Source organism: Bombus terrestris, chromosome 15, assembly GCF_910591885.1.
Source record: "Bombus terrestris chromosome 15, iyBomTerr1.2, whole genome shotgun sequence".
Classification (NCBI taxonomy): Eukaryota; Metazoa; Arthropoda; class Insecta; order Hymenoptera; family Apidae; genus Bombus; species Bombus terrestris.
The window spans coordinates 8,454,349-8,479,706 of NC_063283.1; the positions used below are offsets into that span (position 1 = coordinate 8,454,349).

Sequence of the window (25,358 nt, forward strand, 5' to 3'; positions counted from 1 at the left end):
GTACAGTCGTTAAGAATTCAGACGTCTCCGGCGTCGCGGCGTTCCGCGCGGCGTCACAGAGACGCGCGGACGAATTGGAAGTTACGAGACGCGTGTAGTGGCCTTTGTGGTGACTCCGCGGGCCTTTTTCCGTCACCGACTCCGTCGACTTTCTACGTACCTACGTACGTCCAGATTTTTTATTCTCCTTTTTCGTGGATGAATTAAAATCGAGTCCGCGAGTCTTGAGATTTCACTAGCTGACAGGCTGACGTTTAAGAGAGTCGGAAGTCGCCATAGATTTAAGCAAACCCTCGGACGAGTACTATTCGTACTTGCATGATTATTACAGTCTATTCGTTTATCGAATGAGTGATCGTTGGAAGTTTAATGGATGGTCTAGTTTGTACAACATGTTGTACCGATGATCATAGCTTACGCCATTAAATAATTGCTCGTACCGTCTCGTTATAAACTCAGTATCATTTCCCGCATTCGAAACGCGCCAGGAACTATTTACAAAGCGGGCAACCGCAAAAATAGCTTACACTCCGGCAGACGAATACACTCGCTTATCCGAATACAGTTGCGTATTATATTCCAGCGAATTATCACCATCAAACGTTTTACCCTTTGTGTTCATCCTCTTGTCTCATTTAATAGCGTTCGTCGTACGTCTTTAAGAAGCGAAATAAACGGCCACGTGTGTTTGATGCGCTAACGTGCGTTATTCACGATGTACGATCTCGTCGAGACGATCTAAGACGGATCAAGGTGTAATTCGCGGCAGATGGTACATCGCCCGGAAATTCATAGCTGTCGGCCTGTTTAACCACGCACTGTACCACTCCCGTGAAGATTGCGACAGTGTACGCCTCCGGTATCAAGCGGTTTCTCGAGCGAAACGTGCAAAGTGGTCGACTAATCGAGCGCCGTTCGAATTTTGGCGACTATTCGAGGCTAATCGGCCGCATTATTGAACCGATTCATTACGCGGTCCGATATCTATGCTCGTGACACCTTACGAGCCAACAAAAATTTAACAGATTCGTTGGAATATCTCATAGCTGTCGATAAATCGCGGTAACGACCGACGTGGGAGATCTGGAAATATCGTCGTATCTCATAGACGATTGAACAGGAAAGGTTGCTGCCTCGATTCGAACGGCATTTGGGTATAATTTAGTTTATAAAGATTCTTGCTCGATGTTCGGAATTTATGTTGTAGAATAATACAGAATGGTATAGAAATAATATCATTCTTTTTCAAGAGCCTATCTTTCTCGAGAAATTCGCAATTGCACTTCTCGGTCACTTTGCGCTCATCCAACGATCGCAATAGCTACACTCTCATCCCAATCGGAGACGATTAAGAAATCCCGTCCCATGGAATTAGAAAATTCTCTGGGCGAGTTTCACGCGGCTGCCGGTCCATTGGGCGCGAATTAAGGCTCAATCACGAGCGCAAGAACTTCCGCGGGCCGATCTGCGTCGAGCATCAGCACGCAGATCGTAAAGACACGCTCCTCGTCCCGTTTAGTCGGGCAAGTGGATCAGATCGCAGTTAGGGAACGCAAAGGAGGGAATCTTTTAATTTGACGCACCATAAAGCACGCCTAGCCGGTTTCCATGGGATCCCCGGCCTCTCGCCGATGGTGTGACAGTTGGTACCTATATTGTATATGATATGGTGCGCGGCCCCCATGGGAGGTCACGGGTGACACCGTAGCGTGTCGTATCGCTGCAATAATAACGCGTAAGCGATACCCGAGCTCCGTTCCCCCGCGTCTAATGCGATATATTATATATGTACTGGCGACCCTTTTACCAGCCGTTCACCATTCGAGTACGAGGCATCGCGTAATCACCTCCTTTGGGCCCTATTCGACGCTTCGCACGCGCGTCCTTTGGAAATCGTCCTCCTCCTGCCTTGACATCGAATTATCCGGAAAGCTGTGTCGTCATTAGGTCCATTATGATCCCCGTTACGGGCATTGTTCCCGTTACGCCGGGTACGCGGCCGCTGGAATATCTTTGGCTAGCCCGAGACTCTGCGGGGAAGCGTAAATTGTCGCAACCTGTCCCGGATACGCTTAATCCCTCCGACTCGATCCGATTGGATTTGCCGAATGGACGTTGATACGGTTTAACGCTTTTGCGGATACTTAGAAGTTTTTTGAGGTATTTAGGAATCATCCATTTACGATCGAGCTTTTTGAAAAAGAGGTTTACGTGTCTATCATGAATGTACATCGTCGCTGAGAGATCCGGAGGCAGGTATTGACACGAACGTTGGAAAAATTTGTGCACGAGCTGCGTTATAATAATTAGCTTGAATCGTAGCGACTAATCGATTTGATTTGACGACCCAATTTGAGTTATCGTACGGTGAACAGTATGGTAAGAGACTTTTTTTCTTATCCCAGCGGACCGTGGAAATGGTCATCCGTCTCGTTCGTTGAAACGCGAATAGGAAGTTTTAGAAGGATACGGAATTTTATTTTCGAGGTGTTGGAACAGAAGAAAAGTATTAACCAATCGGTGGAATTTCTGATTCTTGCGGGCGCGTTTTCAATTACGTTTCTATCCGCTAATAATGTCAGTCGAGTGCGCAGCAATAATCGTTTGAAAACGAGCTTTATTAAACAAAGGGGGGCTTAGTAATTAACATCAATCGATGCTCAATAGTCTATAGAAAATGTTAATTGTAAACCGGTAATCACCAACAATTAACGCTTACGCGATTACGCATTAAAAGTCACCGCATTGTGCCGGCTGATTACGAGCTTGAGCAAAATGATACCGCAAAAGTACCAACACGTCAAAAACTGTAAAAACGGTAAAAACCTTCCACCTTTCTCGCTTCTACCATTTTTCCTCTGCCTCTTCTTTTTTTCTTTTTTTTTTTTTAGTTCTTTATTCGAGTCCCTCTTCAAAAGGAACACGGAACGTCAACGGGGAATTATGCTTCTAATTAAGAGGATAATTACCTCGTAGAAGAAGTTCCATCGGAAATAGAGCAGCGGCCCGCGAGTATCTTAACGTAGTTGTCGCTAAGGTTACTGAAGTATAACGATCATACATCATTCTGTTCGCCACGAACCTAATTTCCGCTCGTGTCACGCGTAATTTCATCTACTTTTTCACGACTTCCCCGATCTCTAATTAGGGATAAACGATCAATCACTCGCCTCTGGAATGAATCAAACTGGGACATTCTTAATGAGACATAGATCACGGATCGCGTGGCCGATACAATTCTATTAGTTTTGCTCTTCATTTTCGGAGGGTGTTGTTCGACAAAAAATTAAATATTCGTTCCTGTGTAACCGAATTCGATTGTATTTCAAACGCGAAAGGAGCTCGCGCCAATTGGCATTAAGGAACGCCCGGTATTTGCGTTTGAGAAAGCGATCGAATATTCTCGAATTATGCATGAAACGACTATAAGGGTGAATTACGTGGTATTGTAGTCGCAGCTATAAATAAACAAGTAAATAATTCTATTCTGTTTGCCGTGTTGGAAACCCATCGTTATTATAGATGGCGATATAATTCTTCGTACAATATTTCCGCGTGAAACAACTTTAAATACAGATTCGAGCGCTCTTTCTTTTTCTTTTTTTTTTTTTGTGATCGAAACAATCTAAAAATCCTAAAAGATATTCCCATACGAAGCCAGGAAATTCTCTTGCCGTCGCGGCAGGAAATCGAATCAATTAACATGCCGGCTAACGAGCTGTCGATCAAGTGGACCAGAGACTGGTTCACGACCAAGCAAGCCGCTACCCTTCTTATCGAATCAACGGGCACGAACACGAAGCCGAACGCCATTATATCGATACCTGGGGAACGAGTCCGGGTAAACAGACCGCGGATGAACGCGGAGAACCGAGGAATATTCCAGTCATGCGTCACAGGGTTAAGGAGAGGGCGTGCTGGCCGCATTGATTTACGTAGAAGAGGACAGGACGTCGAGATGGAAGACCTGGAGAGGGCCAAGAGGGGTGGGACACGCGCGAAGAGAGAACGAGAGGAACCAGGCAGAGAGAAAGAGAGTCGCAGAATCCGAAGCCACGTAATCGGAATAGTCGATTCCCAACCCCCTTACCTTACGTTCGTAGGCAGCCTCCGTTTCCCTCTTGCTTCTCCTCCTTCCACGTCAGGATCCATCCTCCGGCTCGGAGTCCTCCCTTCGCCAGGAGGTCGGATCCCTGCCTCCCTTTCTGACACCCCTTGGTCGCGTGGATACGTGGTCGAACCACCGCGAGGATACCGTATAATTATCGGATGCCAGGTAACTCGAACGCTCTCGGCCGGTTTTAATTGGCCAATTATCGTGGCGCGAATAGAAGTGGTGCCGTCGGTCCAGATAGGCGTGAAACTTTTGGGGTGGCCGGCGTACAACGAGCGACAACACAGCGCGACTTTCCTCTCTGACGAGTATCTTTTGGCATCGTTGGCCCTGCTAGGGGCCAGCTCGTAGGGAAGATCGAGGCCGACTCTACGTTTTCGTTCTATCTTTGTGTATACGAATACGTGTATGTACGTGTATATGGATGTCCAGGATGAAATAGTGTAGAATGTGTTTGTGCTTGCATGGGTGTGTGTGTGCGTGTGTGTGTGTGTATGCATGTGGACGTGAGCGAATCGTGGATCGGGATCAGAATCGGGAGCACGAACGGGCGCAAATTGGTCACGGCTGGTCTGTTCGATCTCCGTTCCAAACTACCCCCCGCCCCTCGACTCTCCTCCAGTTCTACCTTCTATCGTCCCTTCTCTCTTTCGCCTATCGTCTCTTATTCTATATTTACGTCTTTCTCTGGCGGATCGTCGACCGGTATCGTTCGGTCTTTGTCCCGGTTCACCCGATGTCTATCGATCTATCCTCCTCTAGCACCCACACGCCCTATGCCACCCTCTCGCTCCGCTCCTCCTTTTGCCGGTCTAGCCATCTATCTATCAACCTAGCTTGCTCCTCGACTCGTGCACCGTTTCAGAACTATTAGGAACGCTCGCCTAAACCCACATCACTTTGCCAGGTAGGGTAATCCGGCAGTGTGTTCACCTGCGACCTCGCAACCCTTTTCGTCCCCTAACCTATTCGATGGATAACAACCTGTTCTTTTCTATTCCTTCATACATGATGATCCGATGATAAAACGCGTTTGAAAGTCGCACGTCGACCGTGACACATCTTCCTCTCTCACTTTCCTCGTTTCTCCGCCATGCACAAACACTCTTTGTATTTCTCCATTCGTCGACATTCGTAAGAAAGCCTTTTGTCAGCGAGATAGTTAAACCGAGCAACGAGGAGAGTAGGCACGTGCGGAACGGTGAGCGGCGGCCGCTGCTCGGCTACATTGTCGGTGTAAATTTTTAATTAAGCTTTGGTGGCCGGCTGCAAATTGAGCTGCAGCCGGCGCGCCGGCATTCAATGCAGTAAATGCACCGTGCACGCCGTACGTGTCATTTACGAATTAAATTAATTTGTTAGTTCTTATGCGGTGGCCGGGCGAGCCGGGCCGAAATAAATTTACGATAATGCTCATTAGCCGAGCGCGGCGAGCGCCGCGTCGAAAATTAGTCCGGCGGCTGCCAACTACCAGTGCCTGGAAAACCATCGCTCTCGTCGTTCCATCCGTCGATGCGCCAGCGACGCGCCGAAAACGATGCGATTACGCGATTCCCGTTCCGCCAGGAACATCTGTACGGCCGAAGTAAAACTCGACCGATAAAGCGACCGCGTAGGATTATAAATATTTGATCTGCTTCATTATGCTATCGATTCGCGACGCGGTCGCCGACTCGCGCCTGCCCCCGACCTATTATTACAGCTTATTAACGGCGGATCAGAGGAGCCAGCTTTTCAGCCGCTCTCGTTTCCGTCGCTCAAGGATTCGGGAATATACGTTTCAATTATTTAACTATTTTCCTATAGACTGAGGTTAGGTTGGGGTTAGATATAGACCAATTTATATCTGTTTGCCATGGAATGATTATATTCGTCTGTCGTCGGTATTTACGGTTAATTAGTAAAGCGGTTTCAAAGCAAGATGTATTTCATCTCACGCATTTGCCAAGGGCTTAAAAATCTGCGGATTTTTAGCTCGAGCTCGCGCTTTAGGAATGCTTCTTCGAGACTGTTAAATATCCATTTGGGTTTGGTAAATAGGAAAGCTTTCTGAAAAGAATCTGTAATACGAGACACGTCGTCCAGAATCTGTAACGAGCGATCAATATCAGATTCCAGGAATTACGCAATTTTAAGGCAAACAGAACATCCCTCGGGCCAATTAATTGGACCCTTAGCTCCGGAGAAACGTTTGCGTAACCTTTCAATCGTCGTCGATCAAACTATTAATAGAACGTATCGCGATCGTCTCGCTTGATCGGTCATCGAATGATCCGGTCGATCGTGGACAGAGTTGGAGGAGAGTGGGAGGATGCCACGGGAGCGCGAGTGTCTCTCCAATTTCGTGGAAAGAATCGATCATCGCCGGCAGAGCAGCGGCGTCAATCTCGTCGAACGATTGGGCCCAAGCTAATTCGATGATGATCGGAGGGAAGCTTGCAACATGAACGCGAATCGAACGACAAACAAGGTAGAACAACGCGATGATGCGGCGGATCGAGAGAGAAAAAGGATGAAAAATAGCGACAGAAGAGGAGACAGAGACAGCGTGCGTAGAGGACAAAGGAAGAGAGAGTTGATTGGAGGAGAGGGAGGGCTCGGTATTGCAGGCTCATCCGCCGGTTACGTTCGATTGGCTGGCAGGGCGGTAGGCCAGCAATTACCTAAATGGTCGGGTAAACAATATCCGTGCGCCGAGTTAAGAGCGGCGGCGGTAGCAGCAACAGCACCAGCACCAGCAACAGCACTAGCGGAACACCGTGAACGGGCGACAGTAGCAACGGCAACGGCAGTAGCTGGTTCCTTTATCCGTCGGTCGGTTGGTCGGTCGACCGACCCGTCGACCGGTTGGTCGACTAGCCAACCGTATAGTATTGGTTCTGGTTTACTCTCGTTTCCACCATGAGCCAAACAAAGAATCACGGACGAAGAGACGAAAGAGCGAACGAGAAAGGAACAGAGTCTCCGTTGTATAATATGTACGCGTCCGTGTATACGTGCACGAGTACAGAAGGAGAGAAGAGAGATAGAGTTGGAGATACCCACCATAGCCAGAACGATTATACTCCCGGCACGATTACTGTACACAACGATCCTGGAGGCGCACCACGCGCCCCGCCCCCGCCAGTGAACACACCAAGATCATCGACAAACCCGGCAGCGTTTCACGATCACGAATACCGAGAGCGAGTAAAGCGTGCAACTCCTCCACACACATTCTCCGGGAAACGTTGAACGATGGCAACGTGCGTGGAGGGAAAAGCGTTCCTCCATCGACAGCGTCGGCGGCGGCGGCGGCAGCGGCAGCGGCGGTGGCGGCGGCGGTGGTGGTTAAATCAAAGACAAACCACTTTAGCCGGTCGGATCGCGGGACGGACTGAGAGTGGGGTGAGAGTGGGCTGGATAGACGGTAGGAGAGGGAGGAAAGGTAGACTCTGTGTGTACATACCCGAGTATCTGGCGAAAGCTCGCTCGTGGGGCCGCGAAACGTCTGCACGCGGCTCCGTTTCGTGTTCGTGCCCATCCATTCAGTCCCGATGCCGATGTCTGAGTACGTCTTCGTATTCGTGTACGTTCGCGCGCACGTGAACCAACACACGCACGCGCACACACATATAACACACACATACGAACCAACACTGATCGCTCGTGGTACCCACCACGAACAAGGGGTAGCACGTGTGTGCGCGCAACCCCCGCGGAACGCAGACGTGCACGCCCCTCGAACCATACCGGAATACTCTGGTAAGCCAGCAGGGGTTGGACACGCCTATTCGAGGCGGAACAACACCCCACCAGAGGGTTCGTTGCTTTCCGCTGCGACGACGTTCCTACGACGGTTCTTCGCTACTAATAATACGCCGATATACCACCTATTCAGCCACCATGGCTCTACGTGGAAGTCCCGAGAGCAGATTTTACGGGACGCGTGCGGCTTCTGCCTACCAAAGACACTGCTAATCGCGCGACCGACCACGCTGATCGCTTGGACCCCCGGCGCGACGATACCTCTTTTTTCGCTCCCACACGGTCATCCGTGAACGTCGTTGGTTGTCCCTCGCGGTGCGCGGGCCAGTTCGGTGGACAAACTCGAGGCGTGATACTAACCGGAGCCGTCGGTGTATTTCGCGAAAGGATCGGGAACGGTGTGTAAAACGACAGTTGAGGAATTAGTGATGATCCACTTGAGAAAGTAGAATGTGATATTATCGTCGTCGGTGTAAGTGATGCCTCGAAGAATCAGGATGTTGCACACTGTTTGAAAGATCGACGCGGATGTGCACGTAAACAATCGCCGGAGAAGTGTTTTCTAGCAACGAGACGGAATGGAGGATCGAGAGGTGAGGTAAAGAGGAATAACCGCGAGGGTTATGTGGAGGATGCAGGAAGGCAGGACCGTGTCGCCTTTAGGACCGGTCGTCCTACCGCGGGAGGAAGCGGATATGCGTGCCGGGCTCTCGCTACCACCTCAAGAAAGGAGGCACGTGTTGCTCCACGTACGCACCAGCGAGCCTTTTGTGCACTACGACAACGTGCGTCAGCAACACTCGCCGTCGACCTCGCCGATCCTGCGATCCGTCGACAAGGATCAGTTCCACGAGATGGACGCGTCATCGGCCAGAGAGAAGAGGATAGACACCGAAGTCGAGGAAGAGGAGGAGCAGGATGAGGAGGAAGAGGAAGACGGGGAACACGAGAGGAACGTCTCCGTCAGGAGAAATATCGTCGAGGACGAAGAAGACGACGAGGAACAAGAGGAAGAGGAGGAGGAAGTGCATCCTGGAAATAGAAACGGAAGCTATCAGGAGGACGAGGAAGTTGAAGTGGACGTTTGTCGAGACGAAGTGGACGAAAGCAACCCCAGTAGTCCGGTAGATTTAACAGCTCCTTCGTCCAGGGGCGGCGGATCCGATCAGTTCCTTAACCCATTCGCGAATCGAGGCGTGCATCCTTTCTCGTGTGTTCAGACTGGCGGACAAACCACCGGCCACGGGGCTCCTGTGTACATATCCGCGCATGCCGCCGCTGCTTCCACGGTGATGACTGTCTGTACATCCGGAAACGCAGCCCGAACGACGGGCACGTCGACCGGCAGCATCACTACGACTGCCAGCACCGTACAGGCGAACAAACGATGCCTGGCATTCTCCGTGGAGAATATCCTGGACCCGAACAAGTTCACTGGCGGACGCGTCGTACACAATCGTGTTCAGCACCGACGACATCGGCGGGCCGACAGCGTGCATGAAGGTGATTAATTATCCGCTTTAGGATATCCATTCGGACTGGATATTTACGTTTTCTTTGACGTTCGTGGATAAAGAATAAGAAAAGCTGTAACATTGTTTTGTCGTTGTGCGATGATCGGTATGCTTAGAAAATATATCGTTGCTGCCAGTATGGAAAATTAAGAGGGAGATTTGATTCGTTTAAATAGAGTTGACGAATATTGGTCGTCACGAATATCGTCTACTCGACAATGTCGATACGTCAGTCTATGACAGATATAATATACCGTCATCGTCTTTCATAAATTTCGTCTGAAAGATCGTCGCGACCGATTAATTGGAAAGAATCTGTCGCGTTCGAGTGACTCGCAAAGTCTCCTAATCTCCGGTGGCTTTTTCTCCGCAAAGCTGCATGTTTATTGCTTCCTCCTTACTCGAACGGGTCTTCCTCGCCTTGTAACCGTTCGCCAAAACATGGCCCAGCGGGCGCTCTTTTTTCTTCGAGCGACATATGGACCTCGTCTCCCGCGAGATCCCATGATCTTGAAAGTGATTTTTTCGTCTTCGTAAACCGGGTACATCTTGCCTCCTCTTCACCGAACCTCGTGACGCGTGCTGTCTCGCTTCTTCCTCGTTCTAACTTTAGACGCTAGAAGGATAGCTTGTTCTCCATGCGTCTTGCAATTTCGCTCGTTTCAGAGTTATTTGCGTGTACGGGGATTCCGACAAAAGTGATGATGTAGACGCCTTACTGGGAACACGGGAACCAGACCGGTCAAACGTCGCGCAGTTAATGCAGAGGCAACGTTAGAAGACTCTAATACCATTCTCGCGCGACTCGTTCCGTCGTGATCCGCTTAAACGCGTCTCGCGTAGCCTTGAAACCATTTAATCAGCCATTCAAAGAAAGCAAATTCCATTGTTCGCGTCTAACCTTGATATCGAGCTTAATTCGTCCAAGTTTTGTACCGCCGATCGATTAACAGGTAAAAAGTGATTGATAAGTTCTTATTTATAATAAACGCGTCTCGCGTAGCCCAGAAACCATTCGATCGGACGTACAACAAAAGTAAACACCATCCTTAATGTCTAACCTCGATATCGAACGTAATTGATGGAAATTTTGTATCACTGATCGATTGATACGAGAATAACGATTAGAAGAAATTCTAATTTATAATAGACAAGAATGAAACAAGGACGGTAGAAATTGGCACGTTTATTAAATTCTTTCCCACAACAAGCGATCTAATCCGAGCGGGCATCTGCCGCGGAAAGCTTATCTTCTTTCGATGATCGAATTGAGAGTCCGCGCGCGCCGAATCCCAATTTCACAGTTGACTTTCGAATTTAATGGAGTCTGGCGGACAGATAAGAGGAAGAATCCCGGGTACCGATAACGCGGTAGGAGAGGACGAAGAGGGTGAAACGACGTAGAAACAGAGGAAAGGAACTCACCGTTGGCTGATGTAGGGGGTTATAGACGCGGGGAGGGGGTTCGCGAGGGCGGGCTGTCGGAGCGTGACAAATTGCTCCGCTAATCTGCGTTAACCAGTCCTTGAACCCCATCATTATCGTCCCTTTATCCCGGTACGGGACACTAGCTGCAAACGAAATCAACCGACGCTGTGGACCGCATGCGTCTTCGACCTCCAAAAATCGGAAAAAACGATCCGATGGAGGCGAAGAAAAGTCTGTGGATGGACGATGAGAGGAGAGAACGGTATAACGAAAGGGCGAGACGATTCCTTGGAGGATCGATCGTGGCGATGAAATCGGGATTACACGATTCTCAGGCCATCCATCTTCCAGGGTGGTCAGGCTACCCATTAAAAGTGCATCAGAGCCAGCCGGCCGATCGGTGAAATCCGTTTCGACTGCTGCTAGCGGCGAACGGTGTCCGCCCCCACGGTAAATCCGGCGACGGAATAATATCGTCGGTTGTTATGATAATCGCGCAGCATCGCGGCGTATCGCGTCGCATCGCGCCAAGCCGCCCAGAAAATTGGCTCTTCTGCATCATAATGACTTCTCTCTCTCCCTCGTTCCCTCATCGTCCCCGCGTTTCATCCCGCCACACTACGCCCTGTCCCCCTTTTGCACACGCCACCGATCGTCGTCGGAGAAGTTCTCTCTCTTTCTCTCTCTCTCTCCCTCTCTATCACCCTCTCGAAAGACTCGGCGATTCGAAGTCTCCTGGATTTTCCGCTAGATTTCTAGAAAAATTGTAATTACCAGCCGCTACCTCGCCGTTGGATACCGTTAAACGCCACTTCTTGTGTTTTTCTTATCGAGACCGGCTAGATGGTATCGTCGCCGCTCGTTAAGAGACCGATTCCACTGTTATTCCGGTCGAGCCATTGTTCCTAGACCGCGGACGCGTCGCATTGTTCCTGCACGGGGAAATAATATGATAATTGCTCGTATTTTCCCGCTACCTCCTCGCGATAACGATAACGCGCGCGAAATTTGTGGCCACTTCAAAATAAGAAAGTACAAGCTCCTTCGTAATGGTCGGGGAAGGTCGTTGGAAGATAAAATTCAGAGAATCGCTTTTTAGACAATGGAGCGTAATATAGTGGACTTGTTCAACGGGAGATAATTAGACTGCAGCTAACGAGAACAATCGTGTCGAGCCTGCTGTTTAGATCGTCGCTAACGAAAGCAATTTCGACCCCCTACAGTATCCATCAACACCACCGCGATATTTCCAACCCCACAGATTTTAGACACGTGACCATATGTTTCTAACCTCTGGCTTTGGCTTTTACGAAGCCGTATGTACGAAAAACCGAGATGATTATTCAACTCTTACCATCTATAATCTTGGCTGTTGGCTAATAAAACAAACAGCACCGTTCAATCGAATCGATCACGATCAACCGGCTCGTTTATCTTTCCCCGTTGGCTGAGATTCACACCGATCTCAATATCGTCCATGGCGCCGAGAACGTTTCTAGGCTTCGATCCAAGAGACACGTCTCGCACGCTCCGTCAACGTCATCATCGGCGGCGATCCAAAGGGGAGTGCGCGCGTATTCCCAGATCGCCGCACTCGTTGTCAAACCCTGTCATTGTGCTTAATGAGGAAAACCGAAATAAGTGTTCCTGACTGTGTTGACGTCCCCTGTGCCCCCTTACGGTGTCTCTGGGGAAGCTACAACCCCCGCGATCGGTTCTCCTGCGTTGGACCCGTGATCATGCTTAATGAAGAAGATCTAAACAAGATAAATGGTTTCGAGCGGTGGTACCGCTATAAAAAGTCGATAAACGCGATAAGAGGCGATTCATTATGGATGCGTTCGAACTTAATTGACCGAGACGCTTTATAACGGTATATGTCGGTGTCGCGTACGATCGATTCGACGATCGTCAATTACCAAGATGCATGGAGGATACGTCGATCGCATGGCTCCGAGTCGCTGAAAAATTCATCGTCTCGCTTTTTCCCCGAATAATCAGAGACCAAAGTAACCCGCGAACACGAGATCAGTCAGTATGAAAAACGTAGTAGCACCTGGTGACCGATGAAAAGAGACGATGGAGGAACAATATAAATTACGCGATTCAATTAGACGCAATCAATCGGAGCGTACACACATATAGAAAGAGAGAAGGAGAAAGGGAGAGTTGTAGCCTGTGGCTCACGGTGTGGAGCTGAAAGATACGAGGCCGGTGGCGGAAATAGGCAAAGAAAGAGGAAGCAAAGGAGGAAGAGAGAGATGATAGTCGGTCGGCGGCCTGTACGACGGGGCAAGAACGATCGCGCGTTAACGAGATACAAATCCCATTACGGCGTAAACCTTCTCGATCCGTCGCCCCCTACGGACTTGCAACCCCCAGGCACAGTGCTAGGCTACGGGCTATGGGCCACGAGCCACGCCAATTCGGATAAAGTTCCACCGTCTCGCTCTTTTTCCTTTGCTGCTCTCCGTGTATCTTCCTCTCTTCTCTACCGATACACCCTGTGCTGCTCCTGTCCTCTCCGTCCGTCTCTTTCAATCGCGCGCCACTGCCAACCTCTCTCCTTCTCTGTCTCTGGTTTTATCCGGAAACCTATCCCCACCCTCCTCCCCCAACCTCCCAGGGGCGCCCCAGCCTCCACGGACCAGAGCCAGGGAATATCTGTCCCCGGGACATCTGCGTGCTGATTGAATCTCCAATCTCCTCTCTCATTGAGCGACCGATTGGCCGCTCTTTCTCTTTCCCTCGTTCCAGGCGGCCGGCTGGTCGGTCGCTTCCTCTCTACGAGTTTCGCGCGTTTCGATCGTTCGTCGGCTAGAGAGATCGGTTGGTCGGTCGGTCGGTCGGTTGGTCGGTTGGTCGGTCCGCCGGTTTGCCCTATCGTCGCTGGGATATCTTGCTTGGAGTACCTTTTCGCGATTACGGTGTCTCGAGCAAACAGAAATTAAATTAAATGCGGCACGATACGCGGAACCAGCTTTTGCGGTCGCACCGACGACACGCTCGTTAAACTGATTGCCGTGGAACGTAGCACGGCCGTGCGTTTCGAACCCTGTGACTGCGGTTCCGCGATAGCGGTGATGGGATGAAAGGGTTCCTACACGAGGTTGGAACTTCGATTTGGTTATACACTCTTTCGCCTATTTTCCGCTCCGATAAATGGAGATCATCTTCTTTTTCACTTTTTCCGTATAATACGGTATCGAATTCGAACGGCGCATCTTCCGCGTCTCGATGTGAGGACAGGGTATGAAACAACGGCCGGGATCGCGTTACCGCTTTGTCATGGGTAAACCGACACCCGCGGCGCAATTTTATACCCCCCGTGGTGTAATCAATTTTCGTCACACAACACCGTATCGCTTTCCTTGCTACGGCAATCTTCCTCCGCGAGACGTTCTCCGCTGATCCTCTGGTGTTATTGCTATTTTCAGATGGTGACTCGCGGGGCGAGTTCGCCTGCGGCAGCGGCCAAGAAGACGAGGAGGGCACACCGGACACGGGGATGGAGGACATGGACGAGGACCCTGACGAAGAGGACGAGGACGAGGACGTGGAGATGAGGGTGACGGATCAGGAATCCTCGAACGCTGGCCGGGAGAGTAATACCACCGCAACGAGCAACGTTCCATCGTCGAACTGCAAGAAGAGGCAGTCCTCCTCATCCTCGTCGTCGTCCAGCAGCGTACAGGCGCAGGGTTGCCAAGGTCAAAACCAAACCAGCCAGAATGGAACCAGCGGAAGCGGTGGCACAGGAGGCAAACCTAGAAGAGCCAGGACCGCGTTCACGTACGAACAGCTCGTCGCTCTGGAGAACAAGTTCAAGACCACTAGATACCTGTCTGTCTGCGAACGTCTGAACCTGGCTCTGTCCCTCTCGTTAACGGAGACCCAGGTGAAAATTTGGTTCCAAAATCGGCGAACCAAATGGAAGAAACAGAACCCAGGACTGGACGTGAATAGTCCCACGGTGCCCACCACACCGCCACATCCTCCGCCTTACGCGCCTGCCTTCCTGTTCGCCACGCATCCTCATCAACACCCGCTGCCACACTCGCACACACATCCCCATCCTCATGCCCACGTCCATCATCCACCGCCCGTGCCGCCGCCGCCACCTGGCTATTATCACCCAGCCGCGCCACCTTATCCTCCGACAGGGCCGACGTTCTTCGGTCATCACCTGTCCGCCACCACCGCCACGGCGTCCGGTCCTCCACCCACCTCCACGCCATCCTCCACGGGCTTGGCATTGTCGACGCATCCACATCCGCACACGCATCCGCACGCGTAGCGAACTCGACAATCCATCGCGCGGACATCGTCTTCGCCTTCGTAGTCGTCGAGGTGTGTGCTGGTTGGTTCGACGTTGAGGTCTTGAGAAGTGCAGATTGTCGATGAGGAGAAGAGAGAGAATGTGATTGGTATGAAAGAGAGAATATTGTTATATATATATATTATATACGTTTTGAGTATCGATGGCGTTGCGGCGTATTGTGTAGATGGATATTTCGATAAAATAAAGAAGGACGGGGGTGAAGAGACTGCGTTTGGTAGGTGAACGTAAGAAGGTGGGACATGTAAGATGGTGTATGATAGAGGTTTGCGAGTCGCTTTAATTACGTCGACCAAGTGTCTCCTGCGGATTTTGATTCTAGCTTCGTTATTTGTAGATACATCTTACGTTATGTCCTGAGTGTCGAATTCGTCGAGATCTGCATGAGACACTATTATATAAATGTATATACCGTAGCGAGAGAGACCACCAATTCCGTTCTTCACCTCCGGGCAGCACCATCGAGGACTCGAACTAAAGGAAATACGCTCTCTGGCTCGTGAAAGTAAAAGTCCATAGGTCCGAACTCGGATATTTCGTCCGTAGTTTCCACTTCGTGCCCGTTGATCGTCGCACGTGGGACGTTTTCGATAGGGTAATCGGTTTACGCGGGGTGAAGTGCGGAAAACGAGCATATCTCTTGGAGGATATTGTCGGGTCGTTTAAAATTCGCCAGCATGCGAGAGAGAGGGGAATCCGTCGGCCAAGCGGTAAGATAAATACGCGGTGATACGCGGCCGAAGAATAACAGGCGCTCGATTACAGCTCCGCGCGTAAACCGCCCCTCTTTCCTCCCCTTTCGGCTCGGGTATAATTAAAAAATTAAACGAACGGAGCAGCAAGCGTCGGCTTATTTCGCATTTCGACACCGATATTCGCGATGACGTTTGTATACGGGCAACGATGACTGTGAAACGTGAGTGTAACCAGAGGAACGAAGACAGAGCGAAAAAACAAATGAAAAAGGGGGGAAATGTGAAATTAAAGAGCTGGAATCAAAGCTGTACTTCTCGTCGAGCGGAAACGCGCGAGCCTCGTCGTTTTTTTTTCGCTACCTTCGTTGTAACATATGTCCGTTGGTCGCAGCAAATGAGAGGCCCGCCTCCCCTTTCCGTTTTAAAAACGAAGTAAACTTCATCAAGGGGTTGCGAAAAAACGAAGAAGAAGATGAAAAGAAAGGAGAAAATGCCGGTAGCTGTAAGGTGTGCGTGAGAGTAAACGAAAGAGAAACGGTTGGCCGGGTGTGTCTGTTGCACGTCGCGAATGGATGAGCGCGAAAGGATTTAGCGAGCAAATTTTTTGTGCTGAACTGCAAAAAACTGAACCACGTCGGAACGCAGTGGAACGTTCCTGTGTAAAATAAAATACCGTACGTTACACTCGTAAGCCTTTGCCAGTAAATACACGCAGATTATCCCATACAGCATACGCGCAGCACCAACGAAAGATCGATCACGTCTGTACTCGATACAGGTGCAACTGCAAATCGAGCATACTTTGTCTATTATGCGTTCCCATTTTCAATGATCCTGTAGAACCATTGTTATCACGAATCCTCTTCTAAGTTTGACTATTATACGCCCTCGATTTCAGTTATTCTATGGAACCATCGTTGTCACGAAATTCACGAATTCTACATTCCGTTTACGTGCACTTTACATATTGCGCGCTCCAATTTTCCATTACTCTACGCGACTCGTCATTACAAAGTTCTCGAACTCTATATTTCTCTTATTTTCGCTCGATTATGTCCTTCTATCCTCCAACCTCTTGAATAATTTTCCTTCGTGAGAAACTACATATCCCGGAGATTTTCGTATTTTTGTATAAAACAACTAACATCTCTCGAACCATTCTAAAGTAATTTTTAATCAATTTCGTGGGACTGAAATCCTAATTGTCCCTCGGATCGGACAGATTCCGTCCGCTTTTTCTCGATCAACCTTCGTTGCGAGGATAATCGTTTAAACGGTGTTACACGTACAACCAACGTTTTCGTAGAAATGGAAAGACGACGAACAAGAGGAGAACGCTAAGTGAGTCGAGCCATTAGAACCGGATGGAAGAAGAATATTCAACGCTTTGAGCGGTTACTCGTTCAAACTCATCCAGCCTTCCACGCACGGTTCGTGATATACAGCGGCGGTTTGTTGTCGCCCATCCTCGAGTCAGCCACGTTCAATTGACGGAAAATCGCTCGCGCCTTGCTTTGATGCCGAAATTAGAAGACACGAGGCGGAGCTCTGATTTGGTCCGCGGTAAAGACGCGAATAAAGACAGCTTGTGGAACAATGGCGGACCATTGACACACAGAAATCAGTATCTTCATGAATCAGCACGGTGATTCGCTTGTATCGTTTTCTTCTTTCACACTACTTTTTATAACGCGTTTGCTTACACATTCGAGGTCAGTCTGGTTAATTTGAAATCGATGAAGTACCACATGGATCTTGAAACTAAAATTTTATAACTATTCGATATACAAGAAGTTATCAAAAATCATCACACGGAAAAGGGATAATAGAGGAAAATTGTGGGAAAATAAATTTAGGTAAAAAATGAATATGAATATAATCTATCGTTAAAACTTCGAAACATACTAACTCTAAAGATCGTTTTGTAACGAGACACCGGTTTCAAATGGTTTAAATGAAACGTCAGAATTACGGACAGCGGAAAGTTTCATTGACACAAAGCCAAACGCACAGTGTCACGTTCGAAGAACGATCCGCGTCTAGCAATTGAAAAATAGCTGTTCGTCGATGAACAGCTAATATATCATTGGAAGCGTTATATCTCTAACGCCTATTAGTCATCCAAGTTAATGAAAATGATATTTCGAATGGTCGGTGTATGCTGGCCCAATGGAATTTTTCCACCGAACCATCGTCGACAGCGTGAAATATTTTTATCCATCGTTCGTAACCGCGGCAACATACGCGTGTAAATCAATCCAGAACACTACACGTCGGCGGCAGAAGTCATTGTAATCCCAAATACGAATCAATCGGCGTTCGTATTACAGGAATCAGTGAAAAATCGGGGGTAGCGAAAATTAGCCTTATCAGACTCACGGTCCGTTCAACCGGAGACAATGAAAAAGGCCGCGTTCCCCACGCCTCGGTTCTTCGTTTCAGGCCTTCGTTGCTTTATCTCGACCCTTCGAAACGTCGGTGTTATCAAGCCAGCAGCCGGGAGCAAGTTAGATCGACGCGAACCGTAATGCGAAAGGAGAGACGAAAAGAAAGTGGCCGTGGGTTAAGGGAAGATGATCCGAGAGGGTAGGTGAAGGCCGATGGAAGAGAACAGAAGAGGCGGCTGTCGCTCGGCCGCCGGACGATTCTCTCGAATTAATTCTTAGGGGTGGATTTGGAAAGGGGCTGCCACCGCTGCCGCCGCCTGTAAGGGGTGTGAGTGGAGCGAGTGGACCGTGAAATAACCAACCCCCGCGCGACACTCGCGCACCCCACGTTCCGTAGCCCCGACACAGTGGCGTAACCTCGTCGTCGGATACCTATTCTCCCGTGTACCCTGGCGATTCTTTCTCGAGGACGTTTAACCTCGCTGCCGAGAACACGGATATAGACAGGGGGCGCTAATTAACGATCTGTCTCGGGACTCTTAGTGCCCCCGGACCCGCGTACTTCCGGGCTGCCTGGCTCATTAGCGTCGCGAATTAACGATTGATCGACGCTTTGAACTTGGGGAACAGAGGTGCTACAATGAGACTGTTTTCTCCATTGAGCTGAATCAAATTTGTTTGTATAGAACGATACGAAGATGACGCAAGATAAAGTATCGAACTGCGGGCTATTCGTTATGAACCATTGCCAAAAACGAGTCTAATGGTATTAATCGTCGAAATTTAGACATAATGTAAATTTGTAATGACATCTGTAAATTTCGACACATAGAAAATTAAAAATTACAGGTTATTTGTTATAGTTCGCTTCCACAATTCTTCGTAACAGCTTCTAACAGTATCGAAACGTAAAGAGCGCTACGAGGGAAATACGTTTATTACGTTACTAAGCTTTAACGCTTATCGTAATTATTATAAAACGTTACTGGAAACGATAAAAATGATCGATGACGATTGACCCGCAATTTTGAATCTTGTCTCGTCAAAGAATGTCAAAAATCTGTCAACTGATCGACAGTATCAAAAATTTAGTTTCTTCGTTCCTCGATGCTTTTACCTTATCATTAACTTTATTTAATATTAATGCAGGTTTAAATTAACCCAAAAGAGCCATAAAAGAAACCACGGAAATTTCCTCTTCGTACTTAGCTAAAACCAAAGAAAGTCACCTAAATTCTGAGTCTTTGTGGCGGCGCGTTTCCGCTTAAATCCTCCCGGCCGGCTCGTTATCAGCCGCGAGAAATTACCGTGAAAAGACACGCCGGCGGGTTAGGAAGTCGCTCGGACTAGAGTTACCAATTATCCACGGTCAACCGCCTATTCCCTTTGTCCCCGCCTTCGGTAGCTTCCGGTACACGAGGCGTGCAGCTCCGGCAACGCTTGTACTCCGATCCTCGGGATTCGTGTACGGATTAGCAGTTTGAGGTCGTCGAGTCGCACGCATCGGAAGCAGCAAGGCACACCACTGCAGTCAGCCTGCTCCACTTAAGCGTGTAATAGCTCAATAGCTGTCGTTCCCGTGTCTGCGAATACGACGAGGGTCACCATTGCGCGTGTACAAGCTCTGCCTGTATTTATAGACTCCTCCGACCGAAATACTTGCCCGAAAATGACGTTCTGTGCCCACGAGTGTCCTTCGTTCTTGCGAGACGTCTCGCAGAATCAGAGACGTTGCTCCCGTTAATTGGTCCCGTCAGTTTGACACGCTGACTATCACGGTAATAATAATATCGTCAGAGAAAAAGGGCAACGCAAATATTATATAATATTTTGATAAAATTAAACGTTATGACGAACTATATTTCTGTCTATTACGACTCGCAAGGCAAAATATATAAAATTCGAGTCAACCAATGAACGTGTTAACGAGACTGTCCTGCCTTGTACAACCGTGAAATAAGAATCGACGAAAGGGATGTTTCGATTGGAATCTGTTAACTGAGTGATCGATCGAGGTAAACGTGGTAAACCTTCCACCGTACGAAACGTAGAAAAATTTGATTTTAAATGATGGATTTTTGTTCCAAGTTTCATACGAGTTTCGTGTGAAAGAATTGATAAAATTTACAGGATGAAGGCAGATCTTTGTTAACGAAAGGGGAGTTGGTAAACAAGCGGAAGTAAGGATACAATTGAGCAATATTTTCGCAGCATCCCTTGGTCGCGGAGGGGACGAGAGATAAAGTCGGTTCTTACGGTGGCGGCTCGATTCCGGGCTGTCGTAGTTAAATCGGATAGCAGGACCGTAGACGAACAAAAGCCTCCGCGAATCGATCGATTGGCTGCGAGCCGTTATCTTTCGCGTCCGCGCTTCTCTCTTTCCTTGTTCAACTCGCGCCGCTGTTTCCCGCCGCGATGTGGACGCGTCTCGCTTGTCTCGCGCTAGTGGAACGGAATCACCGAGGATTATAACGTTGCCAGTCAATCTTTTCTTCTCGAGACTCATTCACGAAGCTTCGCCGTGATTTCATGTAACACGAATTACCAGATACTGTTTAATCCCTGAATACTGCAACGTAGAATTTCGCGATGGTAATTTTACTACCGTCATATGTTGACGTGAATAAATTTGTCAATATTTTGGTTCTGTATCGGTTAATTATTAAATGAATTAAATTGAAGAATTGATTGAAGATTAGCGACTGTATGTGGAAAGGGAAGAATAACTCCATAAAGATAGTGTAGTAATGACAAGCATAGTAGGGATGAAGAGAAAGAAAGAAACAAATAGAATGACTAATTAGATGAAGGAAATAGGAAAAAAGAGAGGATTAAAGGGAAAGGGAGAAAGGATAAGAAAGGAACGGAATGCTTTGTATCTATCAATGCCCTACCATTTACGATACAAAATAACTCGACACCTAGCTAATTTAGAATTTTTATCACCCCATATTCGTCTCTAAATCTATTTTACAATAATTCAAACAAGATCTTTGACCCCTGCCGTTTCCAAACTTCTTACAGAAACCATTAGAACGTTTTGAAGTTTACCTGTAACGATAAAGTCAATCACGACTAACAGTTACTATAGACGTTTAATCGAAGGATTCATCTTCAACAAGAACGATTTAAGTAAAGATATGGTTCCGGTATGACCATTATCCTTTCGAGAATTTTACTTGTCAACGAGACCGAACCACTGTGGTCTAACCAAGATCATCCCGATTAACTTATAATCACGAATACGCCCAATAATAACCGATACTTGCAGTCACGTGATTCAACTTACCGCACTTATTGCTACGACTTCACCGCAAATTACCCATCCCCGTTCAATTACCATCGACATCGGAGCAAGTCGATCTAATCCTCGAGCGACAGCGTCGATTGATTTCCAGCCGAATGGAAAGACAGGCTGCCGCGAACGAAGCGAAGCAAAAGGGGCGGAGGAGGGGGGGAGGGTGGCTGTCGGAGTTTCGACAAAAACTGCCTGACGAAAATTGGCGAAACCGGCGCGGTGGCGGCGCGCGTGCAACCATCCACATGCACTTTCACCTTAGCGATCGGCGGAGTGTGTCGGTGAACGTGGTGGCTGCCGTATCTGCCTGCACGCATACACACGCACACGCGGCAAGCAGACTCATACACACGCAGCCGGGAGAACGGAATTCGGTTCGACCTCAACAGTGCAAACAGAAGCATTGATTTCACCGCTTTCAAACACCCCCTAGCAAAGCGTCAGTCGCTCGGGGTGGTCCCCGTCCGCGTATACGTGTACGTGAGAGACCTGCGCGTTCGGACGCGGCACTGGTGTGCGTGTGCAAGCCGACGAGGAGCAGGACGATCGCCCGCTCCTTGTCGCCGATGCGGTTCTAATAATAATGCTAATTGAAATCAGCACCGCCGCGAAAATCGACGCTGCAGCCCTTCGCGTTTCCACGCTCGAATTCCGAACACCTCGAATCACTCGGCCGTCTTTTCGATCTACGGTATGCTACGCGATTCCAATAGCTTCTTATGGATCTCCGTTGAGACACTAATATCAGAATCCGTCTACAGAAAGGATATTCATAGAACGAGAAATACATTCTGAATCGTTTGACTAAGCCTGATCATGCGTAAAATAGACAATTTCTTAATCTTCCTTGTTATGAATCTACGAGATGAACAGTTTCTCAAGTGCAGTCCGATGTTTCGCGCAAAGACCTCGATCCAAGACATACCAGTCTGAATCCCTGAAATTGCTTTCTAACTAGATTAACACCCCGCTATCAAAAGAAAATTTTACAACCCGCTGTATCGACCTTTCTCACTAAGAAGCCAAATTAATTCGGAAATGTATTAAGCCTACCCGAATATATCACGTAAGATCATCCGTAAACCGAAAGATACCGATCCAAATCTTCGATATTCGTCTCTAATTAGATCGACATCCGTTCCACTATCAAATTCAGCCCATTTCCAAAAGAAGCATCGTCGTGCATCGAGAACGTCGACGAGCCTCGACCAGAGGAACAATGAGCCACGGCCAGGCAACTCGTGCTCTCTGGGCGACCCTCCGCGCGCACACCTTTCCGCGAAGAAGAGAGCAGTCAGGGTGGCAATAACCCGGCAGCCGAGGGGATGTGGGTTCCAGCTCGGATAGTTGAGTGCCGGCGGGAGGGGCGGTGGAGGGTGGCCCGGGGGAAGGGGCGGCGAAGCGAACGTTTAATAAAAGATGCGCAGAGATAGCGCCATTACCCCGGCTTGCATTATTTACCGGTGCGAGGCAACTCTCTGGCCGCGTTCCGCCGCAGTCGCGGCGTTAGGTAGGCGTGTCGTGTCCAAGTGTGTGTGTACACGGGCTTCGTTCGCCCGTGTACGAACGCCACGACGACGCCAAATGCACATACATACCTGCCGCCGTGTTCATCTACACCCGTCTCGTGGCGTCGTCTTGGTTACACGGACGAAGAATGGGGACGATCGCCGCGATGGAGATCGTTGCAACGATCGCTGATTTTGTACGATGATACCGTTCTGAAAGTATAAGGGATGTTTAGAGAGGAAAAAAAAGAGGCTGTGTCGATAGGTCTGAAATATGTATGTCGAAGGGTGGTTTATTTTTGGGTGCAACCATTCCCGAGCATTTGGCAGATTGTTGATTTTCCTGGATGTGGTACATGACCTCCGATTCTACGAACTGTTGGAGAGTTTATCGAGACCCTTGCGAGGGAGGACAACTCTGGAGAATTGGGGCGATTCAATGAATGAGTTATTATCGTTGTTAACGACAGAATACTAGATCGATGCCTTTCTTGGAGATATAATTGACAAAAGAGGAGAAATTTTCTTACGATGCGGTCAGGATCGGATGCTTCTTCGAAGCGTATATGACGTTTCTAGACGTTTCTCTAATTAAAGAAAATTTCCCTCGAAAGGAAAACTTGCCCATTCTAAGAACCATATTAACTGGTTAATCCCGAGGAAAAAGTTCTCCTTCATCAGGTTGTCTTTGGTCAGACATCTAACATTCAGTCGGAAGCGTAGAATGGTTGCTTAACGGCGCGGTCGAAGAAAGCTCGGGCCGATTTCTCGAGAGCCGAGCTCGACGCGATTCTCTACGAGCAGAAACCGTCGTAACGACGAACATTACTCCGGGGGTTGGAAAACACCGTTAATTACCTCCCCGTGGGCCGTTCGTTATCCGCTGGACCTTTCTCGGCCCACTGGTGTGCGGTTCGCCCAAATTGCCTTCTCACTTGCTGGGCGAAGATCGCTACGATTACGCTCGTCTGTTGTTCCTCTCTTCTCTCTACACTTTGTGCTTGTTGTTTCGCCAACGTGTGCTCCCGGATGAGGAAACGGAAAGAGACGGATGGTAAATAGACAAGGAAACGAATATCCAAAGTACATGGAACAACGAGGAGGAGAAGAAAGATCGCGGGGGTTGGACTTTACAACTGAGGGAAGCGAAATGTAAGCGTGTACTCGAAAGGGATGGCAATTCGGGAGGAACCACGGGACTAACAGGGAAAACTCGGGAACAGTATGCCGCGGCGGGAAGGAGGTAACGACAGAAAGGGGGTGAGAGAAGAGATACAGCCCCGTCAAGGGCAACGAGAGCCGAAACCACCCTCGGTGACGAAAGAGGAACGCGCAAACGGATGGAGGGAGAAAAGGCTGGAGAAGAGATTCGAGTGGCAAAGCCGGAAGGCGAACTTGACATTTATATCGGGGATTCTCGGCTTTACACCGAGAAGAACCCTTTCGAGTAGAATGCCGTTGAACGGAAGACCGAATCGAAAGGGGCAGAACATCGGGGGAGGAGAAGCTTTCGGAGATCCTTCTTCTTGGACTCTCTATCTCTCCTATTTTCTTACTGTCTCTCGTACCGCGGCAAATTATGTCCGGACTGTTCGCAGTCGAGGAAGCTTCAATCGAGCGTGACGCGGTCTCCGTGGTAAGGAAAGTTTGCGTATCGATGGCGACCTTGCTCCGATGCACGGGGTTAATCGTCGCCTTCGTTTATGAAATCTTATCGAACCTAATCTTCGACCTTCCGGTAGATTCTTACGTGACAAGTCATTTTGTAATTTTGTAGATGTAATTGGAAAATTGATGATAAATATCCTCGGTGGTACATCACGATATATCGGTAAGGATAGGTACTTGTATCCGTACTTAGGATTAGTCCTATGCTTAGTTCACTGAATTATCAGACTTACGCGGAACATGGACGCGAAACTCTCGAATGATAATAATCATGTACCTACGACAATGCTCGAGTTACGTACATTTCCTATAACGGAACGTGTTGGGAACAAATTTTTCTACACATGGTACATATATTCGCAATATGTTCTGCGGAAAATATCATTTTCTTCGTACCTTGCATTCACGATAGATAATGAAAAATACTGTGTTACAGATGAACGATAACTACCAACGAATGGTCATCGCTTACCAGCACAAGGGATGCGCCCTTAGCTGCCTGGTGCTGCCACCAGGAGCTGAGTTTTCTCTCATGGTAACAACCCCAGAACAGGGGTGGCTTACCCTTGTTCAATAATCTACCAGAAGCGGATAACGCGTTCTCTGCACGTTTTAAATGTATTATCTAGAAGGGAAACAAGAAGAGAATTTACCAATAAC

The 25,358-nt window shown here is 48.6% G+C and overlaps 1 protein-coding gene across 1 annotated transcript; it reads left to right on the forward strand.

Annotated features, from left to right (window-relative positions):
* Positions 1 to 7,991: 7,991 nt before the first annotated feature.
* On the forward strand, positions 7,992 to 16,528 carry LOC100649071 (NK1 transcription factor-related protein 1). The gene is made up of 2 exons (XM_012317150.3): positions 7,992 to 9,364; positions 14,241 to 16,528. Exons 1-2 carry the CDS (start codon positions 8,485 to 8,487, stop codon positions 15,098 to 15,100), a joined length of 1,740 nt encoding a protein of 579 aa, XP_012172540.2. The 5' UTR covers positions 7,992 to 8,484; the 3' UTR covers positions 15,101 to 16,528.
* The last annotated feature ends 8,830 nt before the right edge of the window (positions 16,529 to 25,358 follow it).

Coding starts and splice junctions, on each gene's coding strand:
- LOC100649071 (XM_012317150.3), top strand. CDS start 8,485: ATGTGGAGGATGCAGGAAGGCAGGACCGTGTCGCCTTTAGGACCGGTC. Junction 9,365..14,240: donor GGCCGACAGCGTGCATGAAG/GTGATTAATTAT, acceptor TGCTATTTTCAG/ATGGTGACTCGCGGGGCGAG.